Source organism: Salvelinus fontinalis, chromosome 40, assembly GCF_029448725.1.
Source record: "Salvelinus fontinalis isolate EN_2023a chromosome 40, ASM2944872v1, whole genome shotgun sequence".
Classification (NCBI taxonomy): domain Eukaryota; kingdom Metazoa; phylum Chordata; class Actinopteri; order Salmoniformes; family Salmonidae; genus Salvelinus; species Salvelinus fontinalis.
In genome coordinates this window covers 10684941-10705405 of record NC_074704.1, presented here as the reverse complement: position 1 = coordinate 10705405, position 20465 = coordinate 10684941, and the positions used below count along the sequence as shown (strand labels likewise).

At 42.4% G+C, this 20465-nt stretch overlaps 1 protein-coding gene across 6 annotated transcripts in view; it reads left to right on the top strand.

The window, feature by feature from the left end:
- grin2bb (glutamate receptor, ionotropic, N-methyl D-aspartate 2B, genome duplicate b) overlaps positions 1-20465 on the top strand; it is a 139391-nt gene that overhangs the window by 61959 nt on the left and 56967 nt on the right. For all 6 annotated transcript variants that reach the window (XM_055906647.1, XM_055906646.1, XM_055906645.1 and 3 more), the window contains 3 exons: positions 15968-16111; positions 18166-18436; positions 18795-18987. In XM_055906647.1, the coding sequence (XP_055762622.1) occupies positions 15968-16111; positions 18166-18436; positions 18795-18987 (608 nt within the window). The remainder of the gene's footprint in view (positions 1-15967; positions 16112-18165; positions 18437-18794; positions 18988-20465) is intronic.

Below are 20465 nucleotides of genomic sequence, written 5' to 3'. Positions count from 1 at the left end.
AATACAAACCCTCCAACCCAAAAAGGCCTGTGGGGTTGATGGTATCCCAAAAGTGGAGACAAATTTAACCCCAATAACTACCGTGGGATATGCGTCAACAGCAACCTTGGGAAAATCCTCTGCATTATCATTAACAGCAGACTCGCACATTTCCTCAGCGTTAACAATGTACTGAGCAAATGTCAAATTGGCTTTTTACCAAATTACCATACGACAGACAACGTATTCACCCTTGACAAACAAACAAACCAAAACAAAGGCAAAGTCTTCTCATGCTTTTGTTTTCAAAAAAGCTTTCGACTCAATTTGGCACGAGGGCCTGCTATACAAATTGATGGAAAGTGGTGTTGGGGGAAAAACATACGACATTATAAGATCCATGTACACAAACAACAAGTGTGCGGTTAAAATTGGCAAAAAACAGACACATTTCTTCACACAGGGTCGTGGGGTGAGACAGGGAAGCAGCTTAAGCCCCACCCTCTTCAACATATATATCAACGAATTGGCGAGGGCACTCGAACAGTCTGCAGGACCCGGCCTCACCCTACTAGAACCTGAAGTCAAATGTCCACTGTTTGCTAAGGAGGGCCTACAGCAGCACCTAGATCTTCTGCACAGATTCTGTCAGACCTGGGCCCTGACAGACCTGGGCCCTGACAGACCTGGGCCCTGACAGACCTGGGCCCTGACAGACCTGGGCCCTGACAGACCTGGGCCCTGACAGACCTGGGCCCTGACAGTAAATCTCAGTAAGACAAAAATTATGGTGTTCCAAGAAAGATCCAGTTTCCAGGACCACAAATACAAAGAGAGAGAGAAAGATTAGTGAGGGAAAACAGAAGGGAGGAATCAGCATGAAGTGGAGGCGGACAGAGTTAGGCTGAGAGGAGAAGGAGGAGTGAACGAGAGGGAGTGAGCGAGAAAGGAGAGGGAGTGGAAATGGGAGTCAAGACTTGCCAAAAACTGCACTGACAGGGTTGTGAACCGCATGTATCTCATTGTGCTCTGTGCTTTGCTCTACTCTGCACTCTAACCCTCTGTGCTTGTTAGAGAGAAGAGGGGAAGAGAGAGAGAGAGAAGAAGAGAAGGAGGGGCATCTGAGGGAGAGAGCGAGCACACACACACATGTGTTTGGCAGAAGTGAAACACCCACATAAAATCACTGGCCGTTTTCTCAAGAGGTTGATCTTTGATGGGAAATCAAGGCTAGAGTAATTCCTACATTATGCACTCCCATTTCCTTGCATTCTCCAGGGATGATTTTTTTGCGATTGATACATTTACATTTTAGTCATTTAGCAGATGCTTTTATCCAGAGTGAATTATGCAGTGCATACATTTTCATACTTTTTTCTTACTGGTCCCCCGTGGGAATCAAACTCACAACCCGGGCATTGCAAGCTCCATTTTGTACCAACTGAGCCACCCTGGACCACAATATGCTTTTATACAACAATATACTTTTATACAAACTGTGGTTTTCTTTATTCAGTCACTCTATTCATTACGCCAGTGTATTTACAGTATAGTCTTTCTATAGTGGCACTACATTAGCTTAGCATTCAAATGAAGACTTTCTCCTCCAATGTGTTTTGAGAAAGAGGCGAGGAGAGAGGACACAAGGAATCAAGGAAAGAGAAACTGAGAAAGCGTTATAGTACACAGTAGTTAGTTATCCATCTCGGGCTCAGTCAGGGTCACGTATAAGTGGCTCCTCTCTATTGGCTGGGGTGGAATGGACCAATCAGCATGAAGTGCACCCATGTGTCAGTGATTAATTACCCAGCATGCTCTCCCGTTGTTAACGAGCTTAATCAACTCCTCGTGACGGGAGGTTTTCATTAACCGCAGAGTGCAAAGGTCTTGTTCTCCTTCTCCATCCTTCCATCCTCCTTTCCTCATTGTCTTGGACTTTTTTCTTCCCTATCTCGACCAGACTCTCCTTCCTTCCTTCCTTCCTTCCTTCCTTCCTTCCTTCCTTCCTTCCTTCCTTCCTTCCTTCCTTCCTTCCTTCCTTCCTTCCTTCCTTCCTTCCTTCATTCCTGTCCCAAACACTAGCCTCTCTGTCCTGGTCTTGTCCTTTAATCTGTCATCCCCATGTCCCTCGCCGTCAATCCATTTCAGTGTATTTCAGGATGTAATGGGCTTGGCTGACATGATGTGAGTCCTGCCAGGGCTGTAGACGTTACAGTATCAGATCCAATAAGACAATTGGCCTTCTCCATCTTCTCCCTCCGTTCACAGAGTGGCAGTTTGAGACACATTAGTGGAGACTGGAGGAAAAGAGTTTGACATTTTGCAGAGGTTTGGAAAAAAGCGTGTGTATGCATGTGTGCGTGTAATACAGATGAATTTGAAACACAAAGTGATAGTCATTTATTTTAATGAGATATTCAGCACATTACTAAAACGTTTACTGTGAGCAGAACCTGGTGTTGGGAAACAGAAACAGAGAAGATGTTGAGTGGGAAGAAATATGTTGGGGAAGAAGATGATAAATCATTCCTGGTATTTCAAATCAACTATGAGTTGATGAGTTTCTGTCATTCTCTTTTTTTAATTATGTGTTTCTGGGCTGATTCACTGACTCATTCACTGCTATGTCAAATAGGACCTATATTGTTAGTGTCTTATCATAAATAAGGGGACTCTGCTGTATGTATGTATGTGTGTGTGCGTGCGTGCGTGCGTGCGTGCGTGCGTACGTGCGTGCGTGCGTACGTGCGTGCGCGTGTGGGTGTGTGCAGGTGTGTGTGTTTGCTTGCGTGGGTGGGTTTGTACAGTGCAGTATGTGAATGTGTCTACATGTACAGTACCAGACAAAAGTTTGGACACACTTACTCATTCAAGGGTTTTTCTTTATCTTTACTATTTTCTACATTGTAGAATAATAGTGAAGACATCAACACTATGAAATAAGTGTTAACCAAAATAACCAAAAACGTGTTAAACAAATCAAATTTGCACACTCTTGGCATTCTCTCACCCAGCTTCATAAAGTAGTCACCAGGAATGCATTTCAATTAATAGATTTGTGGAATTTCTTTCCTTCTAAATCAGTTGTGTTGTGACAAGGTAGGGGTGGTATACAGAAGATAACCCTATTTGGTAAAAGACCAAGTCCATATTATGGCAAGAACAGCTCAAATAAGTGAAGAGAAACAACAGTCCATCATCACTTTAAGACATGAAGGTCAGTCAATGTGGAACATTTTTAAAACTTTGAATGTTTCTTCAAGTGCAGTCGTAAAAACCATCAAGCGCTATGATGAAACTGGCTCTCATGAGGACCGCCACAGGAAAGGAAGACCCAGAGTTACCTCTGCTGCAGAAGATAAGTTCATTAGAGTTACCAGCCTCAGAAATTGCAGCCCAAATAAATGCTTCACGGAGTTCAAGTTACACACATCTCAACATCAACTGTTCAGAGGAGACTGCTTGAATTAGGCCTTCATGGTCGAACTGCTGCAAAGAAACCACTACTAAAGGACACCAATAGTAAGAAGAGACTTGCTTGGGCCAAGAAACACAAGCAATGGACATTAAACCTGTGGAAATCTGCCCTTTGGTCTGTTGAGTCCAAATTTGAGATTTTTGGTTCCAACCGCTGTGTCTTTGTGAGACGCAGAGTAGGTGAACGGATGATCTCTGCATGTGTGGTTCTCACCGTGAAGCATGGAGGAGGAGGTGTGATGCAGTCGGGGGTGCTTTGCTGGTGACAATGTCAGTGATTAATTTAGAATTCAAGACACACTTAACCAGCATGGCTACCACAGCATTCTGCAGAGATACGTTATCCCATCTGGTTTGCATTTAGTGGGACTATCATTTGTTTTCAACAGGACAATGACCCCAAATACACCTCAAGGCTGTGTAAGGGCTATTTGACCAAGAAGGAGAGTGATGGAGTGCTGCATCAGATGACCTGGCCTCCACAATCACCCGACCTCAACCCAAATTTAATTTAATTTTTTTATTTTTTATTTAACCTTTATTTAACCAGGAAGGGCTCATTGAGATTTAGAATCTCTTTTTCAAGAGCGTCCTGGCCAAGATAGGCAGCACCAAGTCATTACAAAAATTACAGACAGACAACATGAAAAACTACAAGTAATCTAGTAAAAACCATTGAATTCACAAGAGTATAACAAAATCAAAAACAGCAAATTAAAAACATTGACAGGTCAGGGAATCAGCCTCAAAATCCTTCATCAGTGATTTAAAAACACCAATCGGGACAAGTTCTTCCAGTTTAAAATTATTTCGTAAGGTGTTCCAAGACGATGGCGCAGAGTACATAAAAGACCTACCAAATTCAGTTCGGACATTTGGAACAGTTAGCAGGATAAACAGTTTAACACTGACATACTATGTGCTGTAGTGGCACCTAGTATGCAGTTTAGTGGCACCCAGTTTGCACCCAGTTTGCAGTTTAAAATAAATCTCAAAGTGCCATGGTAAAGAGTGTCAATTGATCTCAAACACTGAGCGGAAGCATTCATATATAAAATATCCCCATAGTCTAGTAAAGGCATAAATGTAGATGACACTAGTCTCCTTCTGGCTTCAAAAGAAAAACAGGCCTTATTCCTAAAATAAAATCCCAATTTCAGCTTCAATTTTTTTGTAAGTTGTTGAATATGCAATTTAAAAGAGAGGACGTCATCAATTAGAATTCCAAGATATTTATATGAGGTTACAGCCTCAATCTCCTTGCCCTGACAGGTAGCAATAGGTGAAAGGTTCAGAGGTCTATTTCTTGCATTAGAAAACACCATCAGTTTAGTTTTGTCAGTATTGAGGATAAGCTTCAATTGACACAAGGTATGTTGAACAGTATAAAAAGCAGTTTGCAAGTTCTGGAAAGCTTTTGTAAGAGACGAGGCACAGCAGTAAATAAAAGTATCATCAGCATAAAAATGAAGTTGTGCATTTTGGACATTTTTGTCTAAATCATTTATACAAATAGTGAATAAGAGAGGACCAAGTACAGAGCCTTGGGGCACACCATTCAGGACAAACAATTTAACAGACATAAGCCCATCAAATTGAGTGCACTGAGTTCTATCAGACAGATAGTTAGCCTGTCTAGGACTGGGGTGCCGCTAGCGGCACCCCCCCCCCCCCCCCCCCGCACCCCCACTGAAAAGGCAGAGCCGCGAAATTCAAAAAATATATATTTTTTAAATATTTAACTTTCACACATTAAAGTCCAATACAGCTAATGAAAGACACCGATCTTGTGAATCCAGCCAACATGTCCGATTTTTAAAATGTTTTACAGGGAAGACACAATATGTAAAGATGTAAATCTATTAGCTAAACACATTAGCATAATCCACCATCTTTTCTTTGTCCACCAACACCAGTAGCTATCACCAATTCGGCTAAACTAAGATATTGATAGCCACTAACCAAGAAAAAAGCTCATCGGATGACAGTCTGATAACATATTTATGGTATAGGATAGGTTTTGTTAGAAAAATGTGCATATTTCAGGTAGATGTCATAGTTTACAATTGCACCCACCGTCACAAATGGACTAGAATAAATACAATGAGCAACGTGTTTACCTAACTACTAATCATCAAACTTTTCGTAAAAATACACAGCATACACTAATCGAAAGACACAGATCCTGTGAATACAGACAATATTTCAGATTTTCTAAGTGTCTTACAGCGAAAACACAATAAATCGTTATATTAACATAGCACATGTGCAAACATTACACCAGCATTGATTCTAGCCAAAGAGAGCGATAACGTAAACATCGCCACAATATATTATTTTTTTCACTAACCTTCTCAGAATTCTTCAGATGACACTCCTGTAACATCACATTACAACATACATATACAGTTTGTTCGAAAATGTGCATATTTAGCCACCAAAATCATAGTTAGACAATGAGAAAAGTAGCCCAGCTGGTCAGAAAATGTCCTGCGCCACATTAGACAGTGATCTAGTCGTATACATAAATACTCATAAACGTGACTAAAAAATATAGGGTGGACAGCGATTGATAGACAATTTAATTCTTAATACAATCGTGGAATTACATTTTTTAAATTATCCTTACTTTTCAATACAGTTTGCGCCAAGCGAAGCTACGTCAAACAAGATGGCGTCCTAAGCCATTAACATTTTTCGACAGAAACACGATTTATCATAATAAATTGTTCCTACTTTGAGCTGTTCTTCCATCAGAATCTTGGTCAAAGAATCCTTTCTTGGGTCTAATCGTCTTTTGGTCGAAAGCTGTCCTCTTGCCATGTGGAAATGCCAACTGCGTTCGGCATGAATTGGAAACCTGCCCGGCTCTTCAAAAAGTCTCAGAAATATATGTCCCAAAATCGCACTAAACGGGTATAAATTGCTATAAAACGGTTTAAATTAACTACCTTATGATGTTTTTAACTCCTATAACGAGTAGAAACATGACCAGAGAAATATTACTCCCTACACTAATGCTTGGAACAAGTGCGGGTCGGTGGCCACCGCGCGCCTGACGCACCTAGAAAAGAGTTCCTACCTACAGGTTTTTTTCATTTATAGTGGCTGTGATTGGGCAATCGACACCATTCAAATCGTCATCACGTAAAGGCATCCAGGGGAAGACGTAAGCAGTGTCTGTATGCTCATAGCAATAACAGTGGCCTTAAAACTGACTCCAGATCAGGGGCCAAAATGTGTGAAATCTGACTCCATGTCAGGGAAATTGCTGTAGAATGAGTTCTGTTCCACTCAGAGACAAAATTCAAACGCCTATAGAAACTATAGACTGTTTTCTATCCAATAATAGTAATAATATGCATATTGTACGATCAAGAATTTAGTAGGAAGCCGTTTAAAAAATTACACGATTTACATAAATAGTGACAACAGCACCCCCTAGCCTCAACAGGTTAGCAAACCATGCAACTGCATGCTCCGAAAGACCTACACTCAACAATCTCTGCCTTAGTATAGCATGATCAACTGTATCAAAAGCCTTAGAGAGATCAATAAAAAGTGAGACACAGTGCTGTTTTTTGTCAAGGGCTTCAGTGATATCATTTAAAACCTTCATGGCTGCTGTAATTGTGCTATGCCTCTTCCTGAAGCCCGATTGGTACATTGATAAAATAGAGTTAGTAAATAAAAACTCTTTTAGCTGTTCACTTACAAGGGTTTCAAGTATTTTCACCAGGGGTGACAGCTTTGAGATTGGCCTATAATTATTTAAAAGAGTTGGATCTCCCCCTTTTAAAAGTGGTAGGACAAATGCTGATTTCCAGATCTTTGGAATTTCATTACATTCCAGGGCTAGATTGAACAGATATGTAAGTGGTTCAGCTATGAAATCAGCTGCCAGATTTAAAAAGCAGGGATCCAAAAGATCAGGACCTGCAGACTTTCTTTGATCTATGGATTTCAGGGCTTTATGTACCACCTGCACTGAGAATGGCAAAAAGCTAAAAGTTTGACCAGCTCTCACTGGTTCATCCGCACAGGGTTGTACAGAGACAGAGGACACTGAATCAAACAGCCTACCAGATGATACAAAGTGCTCATTGAAACAATTCAGCATTTCAGTTTTGTCATATATAGCAACAGAGTCCTTCAAAACACATGACGGTAATTCATTAACATTACTGTTACCAGACATAGACTTAATAGCATTCCAAAACTTTCTAGGGTCATTCAGGTTATCAGTGGTAACAGACATAAAATATTCAGACTTGGCCTTCCTGAGAAGAAAAGAACACTTGTTTCTTAACTGCCTAAAAATAAGCCAATCAGCATTAGAACAAGATTTCCTAGCTTTAGCCCAGGCTAGATTACGGTCGTGAATAATACAAGACAGCTCCGAAGAAAACCATGGATTATCCCGCCCTTTAACCCTGAACCTGCGGAATGGGGCATGTTTGTTTACTATTTGGAAAAAACCATCATGAAAGAATATCCAGGCAGTTTCCACATCAGGGATAAGCTCAATGTCGCTCCAGTCAAAATAAAACAAATCATGAAAGAAAGCCTGCTCATTAAAACACTTCAAATTTCTCTTACGAATAAAACGTGGGTTTGTCTTTGGAACCTTAGTATTTCTAACAGCAACAACAGCACAATGGTCACTTAAATCATTACAAAAAACACCAACCACAGAATATTTATGTGGAACATTTGTCAATAGCAAATCAATCAGGGTAGATTTATCTGGGCATTTAAGATTTGGGCGAGTGGGTGAGTTAATCAACTGGCTAGAAAATAGTACAAATAAAGAAAAACCCTTGAATGAGTAGGTGTGTCCAAACTTTTGACTGATACTGTATGTATTCATCCATGAATATGTACGGCACCATATGCACATATAGTATGTGTTCATGGTAAATATGCTGCCAAGCTGTAGAACCAGTGCATGAGCAGTCATATTGTATCAGCTGAGTTTAACCTCCTCCGTGTGGGTGTGTGTGTGACCATGGTTTGTGTGTGTGTGGAGGATGGTTGTGACCATGGTTTGTGTGTGTGTGAAGGATGGTTGTGACCATGTTGTGTGTGTGTGTGTGGAGGATGGTTGTGACCATGGTTTGTGTGTGTGTGGAGGATGGTTGTGACCATGTTGTGTGTGTGTGTGTGTGTGGAGGATGGTTGTGACCATGGGGGTTTGGTGCCGTGACCAACATGATATTCCCCACACAGAGGTCAGAGGTGGAGCCTGCTGGCTATGGTGAGGACAGGCCTCAGCATGCTGATAATAAAGGTCACAGTGTATTTTACAGTCTGTTAAAATGGACATTATACTGGAAAAAGAACTCTATGTCCTTTTTAATGGACTGTAAAATACATAAAACACTACTGTACATACTTGGTTTCTTAGGGATTCATTGAAACGAACCACAGAACAGCTTCTGTGAGACTGCTACCTGGCAGCCACAAGATGTACTAGTTTGTTGAAATAAGAACATAACCTGCACTTTTTGTCAAACATTGATTTGCTTGTGATTTACGCATGACATTAACAGCTTCTTACTGTGAGAGTGGCTAATTGCCACACAACAGGAGCGAAAACTTTTTGCTAGTTTGTTAATGACATGTTTGATGGTTCTTTTTGATTTCATATTGTGCTGCTCACAAAATGTTACGATGTCCTGCCGCACTCTATATCTAGTTCCCATGATTGCCATCCCCGTTTTCCAGAGCTCGTCATTTATAGAATGCACATGTTCTTAGTCTATTGGCAGCCCAGCAAATGAGACGAGAGCAACTGTGCAATCATTTCCTGGACTAAAAATAGCGGAGTAATTCAATCAAGACACTGTGGGTTCTTCAAATTAAGTGCATAAGAAAAAGTGACGCAACAGGAAAGACTTCAAAATAGGGTCATTCCTAATTAAACAAGGAATGTTAGATGAATTAACTCTGTGTGTATTTGATTAGCGAAGAAATGTGATGATGAAGCATGATGAGCTTAAACCACAGAGCGAGATTGACAGCAGGATGAACGTGCTGGGGAGAAAATATGGAAAGACAGATAGATAGATGGAGGAAAGACAGAGGAAAGATAGATGGAGGAAAGACAGAGGGAAGATAGATAGATGGAGGAAAGACAGAAGGAAGATAGATGGAGGAAAGACAGAAGGAAGATAGATAGATGGAGGAAAGACAGAAGGAAGATAGATGGAGGAAAGACAGAAGAAAGATAGATAGATGGAGGAAAGACAGAGGAAAGATAGATGGAGGAAAGACAGAGGGGAGATAGATAGATGGAGGAAAGACAGAGGAAAGATAGATAGATGGAGAAAAGACAGAAGGAAGATAGATAGATGGAGGAAAGACAGAAGGAAGATACATGGATGGAGGAAAGACAGAGGAAAGATAGATGATGGAGGAAAGACAGAAGGAAGATAGATAGATGGAGGAAAGACAGAGGAAGATAGATGGAGGAAAGACAGAGGGGAGATAGATAGATGGAGGAAAGACAGAGGAAAGATAGATAGATGGAGAAAAGACAGAAGGAAGATAGATAGATGGAGGAAAGACAGAAGGAAGATACATGGATGGAGGAAAGACAGAGGAAAGATAGATGATGGAGGAAAGACAGAAGGAAGATAGATAGATGGAGGAAAGACAGAAGGAAGATAGATAGATGGAGGAAAGACAGAGGGAAGATAGATAGATGGAGGAAAGACAGAAGGAAGATAGATAGATGGAGAAAAGACAGAAGGAAGATAGATAGATGGAGAAAAGACAGAGGGAAGATAGATAGATGGAGGAAAGACAGAGGGAAGATAGATAGATGAAGGAAAGACAGAAGGAAGATAGATAGATGGAGGAAAGACAGAAGGAAGATAGATAGATGGAGGAAAGACAGAAGGAAGATAGATAGATGGAGGAAAGACAGAAGGAAGATAGATAGATGGAGGAAAGACAGAAGGAAGATAGATAGATGGAGGAAAGACAGAAGGAAGATAGATGGAGGAAAGACAGAAGGAAGATAGATATATGGAGAAAAGACAGAGGGAAGACAGAAGGAAGATAGATATATGGAGAAAAGACAGAGGGAAGATAGATAGATGGAGGAAAGACAGAAGGAAGATAGATGGAGGAAAGACAGAAGGAAGATAGATAGATGGAGGAAAGACAGAAGGAAGATAGATGGAGGAAAGACAGAAGGAAGATAGATAGATGGAGAAAAGACAGAGGGAAGATAGATAGATGGAGGAAAGACAGGGGGAAGTTAGATAGATGGAATAAAGACAGAGGGAAGATAGATAGATGGATGAAAGACAGAAGGAAGATAGATAGATGGAGGAAAGACAGAAGGAAGATAGATAGATGGAGAAAAGACAGAAGGAAGATAGATAGATGGAGGAAAGACAGAAGGAAGATAGATAGATGGAGGAAAGACAGAAGGAAGATAGATAGATGGAGGAAAGACAGAAGGAAGATAGATAGATGGAGGAAAGACAGTAGGAAGATAGATGGAGGAGACAGAAGGAAGATTGATAGATGGAGGAAAGACAGAGGGAAGATAGATAGATGAAGGAAAGACAGAAGGAAGATAGATAGATGGAGGAAAGACAGAAGGAAGATAGATAGATGGAGGAAAGACAGAAGGAAGATAGATATATGGAGAAAAGACAGAATTAAGATAGATGGAGGAAAGACAGAAGGAAGATAGATAGATGGAGAAAAGACAGAGGGAAGATAGATAGATGGAGGAAAGACAGAGGGAAGATAGATAGATGGAGGAAAGACAGAAGGAAGATAGATAGATGGAGGAAAGACAGAGGGAAGTTAGATAGATGGAGAAAAGACAGAGGGAAGATAGATAGATGGAGAAAGACAGAAGGAAGATAGATAGATGGAGGAAAGACAGAAGGAAGATAGATAGATGGAGAAAAGACAGAAGGAAGATAGATAGATGGAGAAAAGACAGAGGAAGATAGATAGATGGAGGAAAGACAGAGGGAAGATAGATAGATGGAGGAAAGACAGAAGGAAGATGGATAGATGGAGAAAGACAGAGGGAAGATAGATAGATGGAGGAAAGACAGAAGGAAGATAGATAGATGGAGAAAGACAGAGGGAAGATAGATAGATGGAGGAAAGACAGAAGGAAGATAGATAGATGGAGGAAAGACAGATAGAGATAGTCGGAAGGGGGGAGAGGATTAAAGGTGGATTGAAAGAGGGGAGTGAAGTGGAAAACGGAGTGTTTGATGGAGAGGAAGGAAAGGATGTGTCTACTATAACGCAGCTGCTACTTCAATGTGTGAATGTGTGTGTTTGTGAATCTTTCTCTTGTTCTTACTCTCTCTCTCTCTCTGGGAGTTCTTAGGTTTTTCCTGTTTTCTCAATTGAGACTCCTCTCTATCTATCGCTCAGCCCCAACTGCCACCCCCCTCCCTCTCTCTCTCATCACCCCTCTCTCTCTCTCTCTCTCTCTCTCTCTCTCTCTCTCTCTCTCTCTCTCTCTCTCTCTCTCTCTCTCTCTCTCTCTCTCTCTCTCTCTCTCTCTCTCTCTCTCTCTCTCTCTCTCTCTCTCTCTCTCTCTCTCTCTCAATCCTCTCCCACCAGGGCTTGTTAAGCGGAGGGCTGATATGTCGCTCTCTCCCTGCAAATCTAATTGGAGACAGGCTTTCATTGGCATGACATGGAGATGAGTTGCCAAATCCTTTCAGACCCGCTTTAGACTGCACACACACACACACACACACACACACACACACACACACACACACACACACACACACACACACACACACACACACACACACACACACACACACACACACACACACACACACACACACACACACACACACACCACAGTACACATGGTGAGGAAGCAGAGGAAGCAGCTAGCTCCGCCGACAACGCCAGGCGAAGCCACCGTGACAATCTGATATAAATCAAGCTCACAACACTTCGGAGTCTTAATAGGTTTAGATAATAGCCACCCTCAACACTGCTCCCCATCCCAGCGCATCTTATAGAAACGGGTGACATACTGTAAAGAAGGAAGCGATGGAGGCACTTTTTTGTATACTAGACTCTGCATATATTTATACATGTATTCCAGAGTGGTTGATGTGAGGTGTGGTTGAGGTGTTAGAGTCACTATGTTAAAGACGGGTTACTCACATATTAGGCTTCATCACAGTACGTTACAAATCCTCAGGGAGATGCAATTGGTTACTGTGTTGTATAACTACTGCGGCTGGTTGCTGTCATCTTTATGCACAACGGGATAATGATGCTAGTGACAGTGAGTCAGTTAAGCTACTGTACTTTACTAGCCTCCGTTAGCTAATGTCTGCAACATGCAGCTGTGCAGCAGCAGAAGTGGTGCCACTACAGCACATAGTATGTCAGTGTCGACTCGCGGGATTTCGCGCTAAACAATCAAACTCACATGGCACAATGCCGACAAAAGCATGTCAAAATTCATACAATACTCTTCAGAGACTTACAATAATTATTATTTTTCCATCTAAAAGAATCATGTCCTTTCTCTGCTCTCTTTTATTCATTTATACATTGAGTTGCATCTCTCACATCACTCATAGGTTCCATCCAAAATGGCACCCTCTATCCTATTTTGTGCTCCACTTATAACCCATACAAGTGCTGGGCATCACATCACAGTTAGTTGGGCTAGTGAACACTGATGTGAGTGGTGAGGACATGCAACTTGGTCGCTGATCAGGAGCGAGACAGTTTGGCCCTGCTGGCCCTGCAGGACACTGGTTGGCACCTCGCAGACATGAGCTAATTGAGCTTTAGGACTTGGTGTGAAGAAGATAAACACGAAGAGTAAAAAAAACACTGACAGACAGTAATTCCATTAGGAGAAAAAAACGAGTGAATTGATGAGGATATTAAAGAGAACATTAGACTGATTAGCTGTTATTCTATGAATAATGGAATAGGTGTCTGCTGATCCAAGTGAATGACATTTGAGAAAGAGAATGAAAAGATAGAATAGAATGATAGAGGAAAAGAGTGGGAAAAAAGACACGTCTTCAAATTAAATGATATCTGTATCCGCACAGTGATTAATAATGTAGGGCAGAGAGACAATAGAGAGAGAAGTGTATAAAGTGTGAAGAAGAGAGATAGGACTCAGGATAGATTGAGAAGCGTGGAGGATCAAGAGGAGTCAATGGCTGCCGTGGATTTGCGGTTGATTGACAGGAAATTATGGGAAGGGACAAACACAGCATACACTCACCTTTGAAATTCATATGACCCTCAGAATATATGGAACGTAGTCAAAACAGAAATGGATTTCAATAGAAAGTTCCAATGGAAAGGTTAGAGTTTAAGGGTGCGCCTGTGATGCGTTTGTGCACAAGCATATTATTTTAACACGGTTATTTCAAGTGAAGTGTTTACTGACTGTCAACGTTTCAGGATTAATCCCCCAACCTTACCTATTCTACTTCCACACTTCCGTCCCCCATTGACATGGAATGTGATTACCTCATCAAAGCAGAAGCTAGGTAACAGATCAAGCCATATCTGTCCCTGTGGAGGAGATGGGATATGTAACAGGGGGAGAAGTGGGCTTTGATGTGGAGCGAAGCGAGTAGACCTGAGCCAGGGAGAGCTCAGCACAGCCTGCTGCATGAGTAACATGGAGCCACGACCTATGGATACGCCCATACACGCAGAGTCACATACAGAGCTGTCATATAGGCAGGCCATCCTTGCTTGCACACGGGAACATGCAGATATAGTATGGACGTCACACATATTCATTCACAAACTAACGCTATTGCTCACTCACTCACTGTGTACACATACGGTGGGGTCCAACATTACACCCTTGATTAAGATTAGAAAAAATTACTATATAAAATAAATAATTAAAATACTGAGCTATATTGTATGCTAAAAAAAATATTATTTTATACTTATACAGTTGCTCAGAGAAAGAGATTTTGTTCAACAAGTAATCATTTTTTTGTCTCAAAAAGGTAGGGTTAAAAATGATTGACAACCCTGTTTTCAATACCTTCAAAAACCTCACCTTGCGAGGATAATGTAACTGAGCCTTTTTCTAAGATATTTTATGAGTTGGAGAACACATTGGGAGGGATCCACACAGAACCCTTCCAGATCCTTGATATCATTCGTCTGCGTTTTATGGGATTGTCCTCCTCAAATCAAACCACATGTTTTCAATTGGTTTCACATCTGGAAACTGACATAACTATTGCAAACAGTTGAATATGTGGCCAGTTAACCATTTTATTTGTGGATTTTTATGTTTACTTGGAGGTTATTGTCTTCCTGGAAGAGGAATGGTCTAAGATCCCTTCCAATGTGTTCTCCACTCATGAAACATTTTGGAAAAAGGCTCAGTGCCATTACCCTCACAAGGTGAGGTATTGAAAACAGGGGTGTCAATAATATTGACCCTTGCCTTTTTGAGAGAAAAAAAATGCATCTATTTCTCTGACCAATTGTATTAGTATAAAATAATATAATAATCCATTTGTTTAGCATACAGTATAGCTCAGTATTTGAATTATTTATTTTATACAGTAATATTTTCTTATCTTTGTGTCAATCATTTCAAACCCCACTGTACATATGAGCAGATTCACACACACACACACACACGCACACACGCGCACACACGCACACACACGCACACACACACACACACACACACACACACACACACACACACACACACACACACACACACACACACACACACACACACACACACACACACACACACACACACACACACACACACACACACACACACACACACACACACACACACACACACACACACACACACACACACACACACACACACACACACACACAGGCATGTTTGTGTTACTATCCTTGTGGGGACCAAACAATTGATTCCCATTCAAAATTCTATTTTCCCTAACCCCTAAACTTAACCTTAAACCCTAACCACTAACCCTAATTCTATCCCTAATCCTAATTGTAACCCTAACCGTAAACCTAACCCCTAAACCTAAAATAGCCTTTTTCCTTGTGGTGACCGTTGAGATGTCTCCACTTGTCAGAATTTTCCTTGTTTTACTATCCTTGTGAGGACACACGCACACTCACAATCTCGCTCACACTCACTCACTAATAATCGTACACACACTCCCCCACTGACAAACTCATGAACACAAATAGACCCCTGACGTTCAGCTGATGCTGGGCGTGAGTCTTCATACAGTTCCTCTAATGTCCCCTCCAGTCCCTTAGTTCCATAAATAATGCATCTCAACCATCATGTCCTCATGGGTGACTGAACAACATCGCCCTAGCCCCCTGGACCTCCCTTGAGTCTCCAGATGTTGTTTGTGTGTGTGGCCGCGCATATACTGTATGTGTACTATCCTCCTTTACATACTATTTACATTTGACCATCGACCTGACGTCCCGTTCTTCTGTCTTCCTTCTCTCTTCTTTCTCTTCCCCGTGTTTGCAGGACGACCACTCCATGTTCTTCCAGTTTGGCCCGTCCATAGAGCAGCAGGCCTCCATCATGCTGAAGATCATGGAGGAATACGACTGGTACATCTTCTCCATCGTCACCACCTACTACCCCGGATACCAGGACTTTGTCAACAAAGTGAGGCAGACCAGACCTGGGTTCAAATACTATTGGAAATCAGTTCAAATACACTATATATACAAAAGTATGTGGACACCCCTTCAAATTAGTGGATTTGGCTATTTCAGCCACACCCATTGCTGACAGGTGTATAAAATCGAGCACACAGCATTCCAATCTCCATAGACAAACATTGGCAGTAGAATGGCTTTACTGAAGAGCTCAGTGACTTTTAACGTGGCACCGTCATAGGATGCCACCTTTCCAACAAGTCTGTTCATCAAATTTCTGCCCTGCTTGTGCTGTTATTGTGATGTGGAAACGTCTAGGAGCAACAACGGCTCAGCTGCGAAGTGGTAGGCCACACAAGCTCACAGAATGGGACCGGCGAGAGCTGAAGCGAGTAGCGCGTTAAAATCGTCTGTCCTCCGCAACACTCACTACTGAGTTCCTAACTGCCTCTGGAAGCAACGTCAGCACAAGAAGTGTTTGTCGGGAGCTTCATGAAATGGGTTTCCATGGCCGAGCAGCCGCACACAAGCCTAAGATCACCATGTGCAATGCCAAGCATCGGCTGGAGTGGTGTAAAGCTTGCCGCCATTGCACTCTGGAGCAGTGGAAACGTGTTCTCTGCAGTGATGAATCACGCTTCACCATCTGGCAGTCCGACGGATGAATCTGGATTTGGCAGATGCCAGGAAAACGCTACCTGCCCGAATGCATAATGCCAACTGTAAAGTTTGGTGGAGGAAGAATAATGTTCTGGGGCTGTTTTTCATGTTTCGGACTCCTTAGTTCCAGTGAAGAGAAATCTTAATGCTACAGCATGCAATGACAGTCTAGACGATTCTGTGCTTCCAAATTTGTGGCAAAAGTTTGGGGACGGCACTTTCCAGTTTCAGCATGACAATGCCCTGTGCACAAAGCGATATCCATACAGAAATGGATTTTCCAGATCGGTGCGTAATAACTTGACTGGCCTGCACAGAGCCCTGACCTCAACCCCACCAAACACCTTTGGAATTAATTGGAACAACGACTACGAGCAAGGCTTAATCGCCCAACATCAGTGCCCGACCTCATTAATGCTCTTGTGGCAGTATGGAAGCAAGTCCCTGCAGCAATGTTCCATTGTATAGTGGAAAACCTTCCCAGAAGAGTGGAGGCTGTTGTAGCAGCAAAGGGGGACCAACTCCATATTAATGCCCATGATTTTGGAATGAGATGTTCGACAAGCGGATGTCCACATACTTTTGCTCATGTAGTGTACTTTGTCTGTGCTTGATTGAGCTCGCCTGTTGCAATGAACTAAAATAAAAATCTCATGTTCAAACCCTGCACATCTGGCACTCCAAGCAAAGTATTTTAAAAGTGGCATCCATTTTCTCCTGTTTCTATGCCCCATACCAAACCTGTTGTTCCTATGAAACCCTTATGAGCGATGCCCCACACCAAACCTGTTGTTCCTATGAAACCCCTATGAGAGATGCCTCACACCAAACCTGTTGTTCCTATGAAACCCCTATGAGAGATGCCTCACACCAAACCTGTTGTTCCTATGAAACCCCTATGAGAGATGCCCCACACCAAACCTGTTGTTCCTATGAAACCCCTATGAGAGATGCCTCACACCAAACCTGTTGTTCCTATGAAACCCTTATGAGAGATGCTCCACACCAAACCTGTTGTTCCTATGAAACCCTTATGAGAGATGCTCCACACCAAACCTGTTGTCCTTTCCCTTTGTCTTGAAAGCATTCTTTAGAAAACAGCCAGGACTTAAAGCTCAAGTACAACCCTAGAGCTGAACTGGCACACAACTAGTCTTACACCTGCACAGCTAAACCCAAGAGAGGAGCCAGAAAGACTGCCAGACAGACAAACAAACTGTTTACTTTTCAAGTGGTGTTTCTTGTGTGGATATTGGAACAGAACGTCAATACTTTTTCCCCCTCCTCCTTCTCCTCCTCCCTCCCTCCCTCTCTCCTCTTCTTTTCCTTATCCTCCCTCACTCTTCTACCTCCTCCCTCTCTCTTCTCCCCCCACCCCCCTTCCCCTCTCCCCCACCATAGATCCGGAGCACCATAGAGAACAGTTTTGTGGGCTGGGAGCTAGAAGAAGTCCTCCTGTTGGACATGTCTGTGGATGATGGCGACGCTAAGATCCAGAACCAGATGAAGAAGCTGCAGAGCCCTGTCTACCTGCTCTACTGCACCAAGGAGGAGGCCTACACCATCTTTGAGGTGGCAAACTCTGTGGGACTGACGGGATACGGGTACACCTGGATCGTACCGTCGCTAGTGGCCGGCGACGCCGATAATGTCCCCCCTGTGTTTCCCACAGGTACTTACTGGATGGGGTTAGAATGGGGGTCAGGAGAAGGGTATAAAGGTGCATACTGATCCAGGAGCAGTTTATTATCCCCAGGTTTTAAAGCTTATTAAACGGAAAATACAAAACTGATCATAGATCAGCGTCTCTGGGAAACTTCATCCTACTCTGGGTGAACCCAGCTGTAAAGGGTGTTGGATGTAGGGATTACAAACACGTTTTTAGTTCATGTGGCACCTCTGTTATTTGAAATGGCTCTCTTAACCTCTCTCTCCACCTCCCACCTTTTCACCCCTCATCCTTCCACATCTTCCCCTACCCCCCCTTTTCCCTCTCTCTTTTTCCCTCTCTCTCTCTCTCCTTCGCTCAGGGCTAATTTCGGTGTCGTATGACGAATGGGACTACAGTTTGGAAGCACGGGTGCGGGATGCAGTGGCTGTCATCGCCATGGCGACCTCCACCATGATGCTGGACCGGGGGCAACACACGCTGCTCAAGTCAGGCTGCAACGAGACCCCTAACAAGAAGGGCTCCAAACAAGGCAACTCCAATGAAGTGCTCAAGTGAGTGCCCTAGATATGGGGGTACAGAGGGGTAGAAAATTAGAGTATAGTATGGTAGAGACTATAATGGCGCTGCTGACCTGCAAAACGACTAACCATCATCTAAAACTGACACTTACCTTAACCAAACCCTTAACCCTAACCCTAACCTAATTTTAGCCAATTCTGAAATGAAATATCGGTTTGCAGGTCAGGAGTGTCCGTATAGCCTTTTCCGTATAGTACACACACACCTAGACACACATACAATACCCATGCACATACACACACACACTCACACACACACACACACACAAACTCACACACATACACACACACACAGACCTTTGAGCAAGGGTGTCCTCTTTTTATTCATCCCAGCATAACCTGAAGAGAGGTGGAAATGTACAGCCTTTTACAACAGCCTTCGTCTTATCTTAGCATTAACCACAATAATCATGAAAGAAAACATATTTTTCTTTCTTCATTTACTTGTTTTGTTATCTCACGCATTACAGTACAGAACATTACAGTACACTCGGTACATGAATAATTAATCTCCATTTAACTTCATAGGGCTTTGCTTTTAGTGCCTGCATTGTTCATAGATTCTGTGACTAATTGAATGCTTGGGGACAAACGGATTAAATTAAAAGAGGTCCAAAGAACAGTAGGAGGTTAGGAGGTGTGTGTGTGTCTGTGTGTGTGTGTGTTTTGTGTGAGTGTGTATTAGACTCCCTTCCTCTAGCACTGTTGTTGGGGTACTGGTTGAGTTACATTTACAGTCTAATAAGGGTTGGTGATTATTAATGCTGCTCTTATTAGACAATATATACGCGTACAAAAGCCGTTCCCCTCTCAATCCTCCACGTTCCTTTTCTAAAAATAAACATAATTGTATTTTTTGTGGTTGGTTTGGATTGTAGATTGGAATATATGGGTTATTGTGTGTGTGTGTGTGTGTGTGTGTGTGTGTGTGTGTGTGTGTGTGTGTGTGTGTGTGTGTGTGTGTGTGTGTGTGTGTGTGTGTGTGTGTGTGAGAGATAAGCAACCTGGGTGAGAGTATAACATTTTTGGGATGTTTATTTGTTTTATTATCAGATGCAGTTATGCGAATACGTCCCTCATCGCAACTTCCAAACAACAGGAATAAAATAACACAAACCCAAACCCATGAATATTTCAATCCCCAACGGAGTTCCTTCTCTGTCACTGAGACCCAGAGTTGGTAGTTAGGGCCTGGCATTCAATCATCCTCCTGGAGTACACCTAGGACCCTTGTCAAAACCGCACGCACGCACACACACACACACTGTGTGTCTCTATCTGTGTCTCTCTCTGTGTCTCTCTCTGTGTCTCTCTCTCTATGTCTCTGTCTTTCTCTCTCTCTCCCCCTCTCTCTCTCTCTCTCTCTCTCTCTCTCTATGTCTCTCTCTCTAACTTTCTCTCTCCCTCTCTCACTCTTTCTCTCTCTCTCTCTCTCTCTCTCTCTCTCTCTC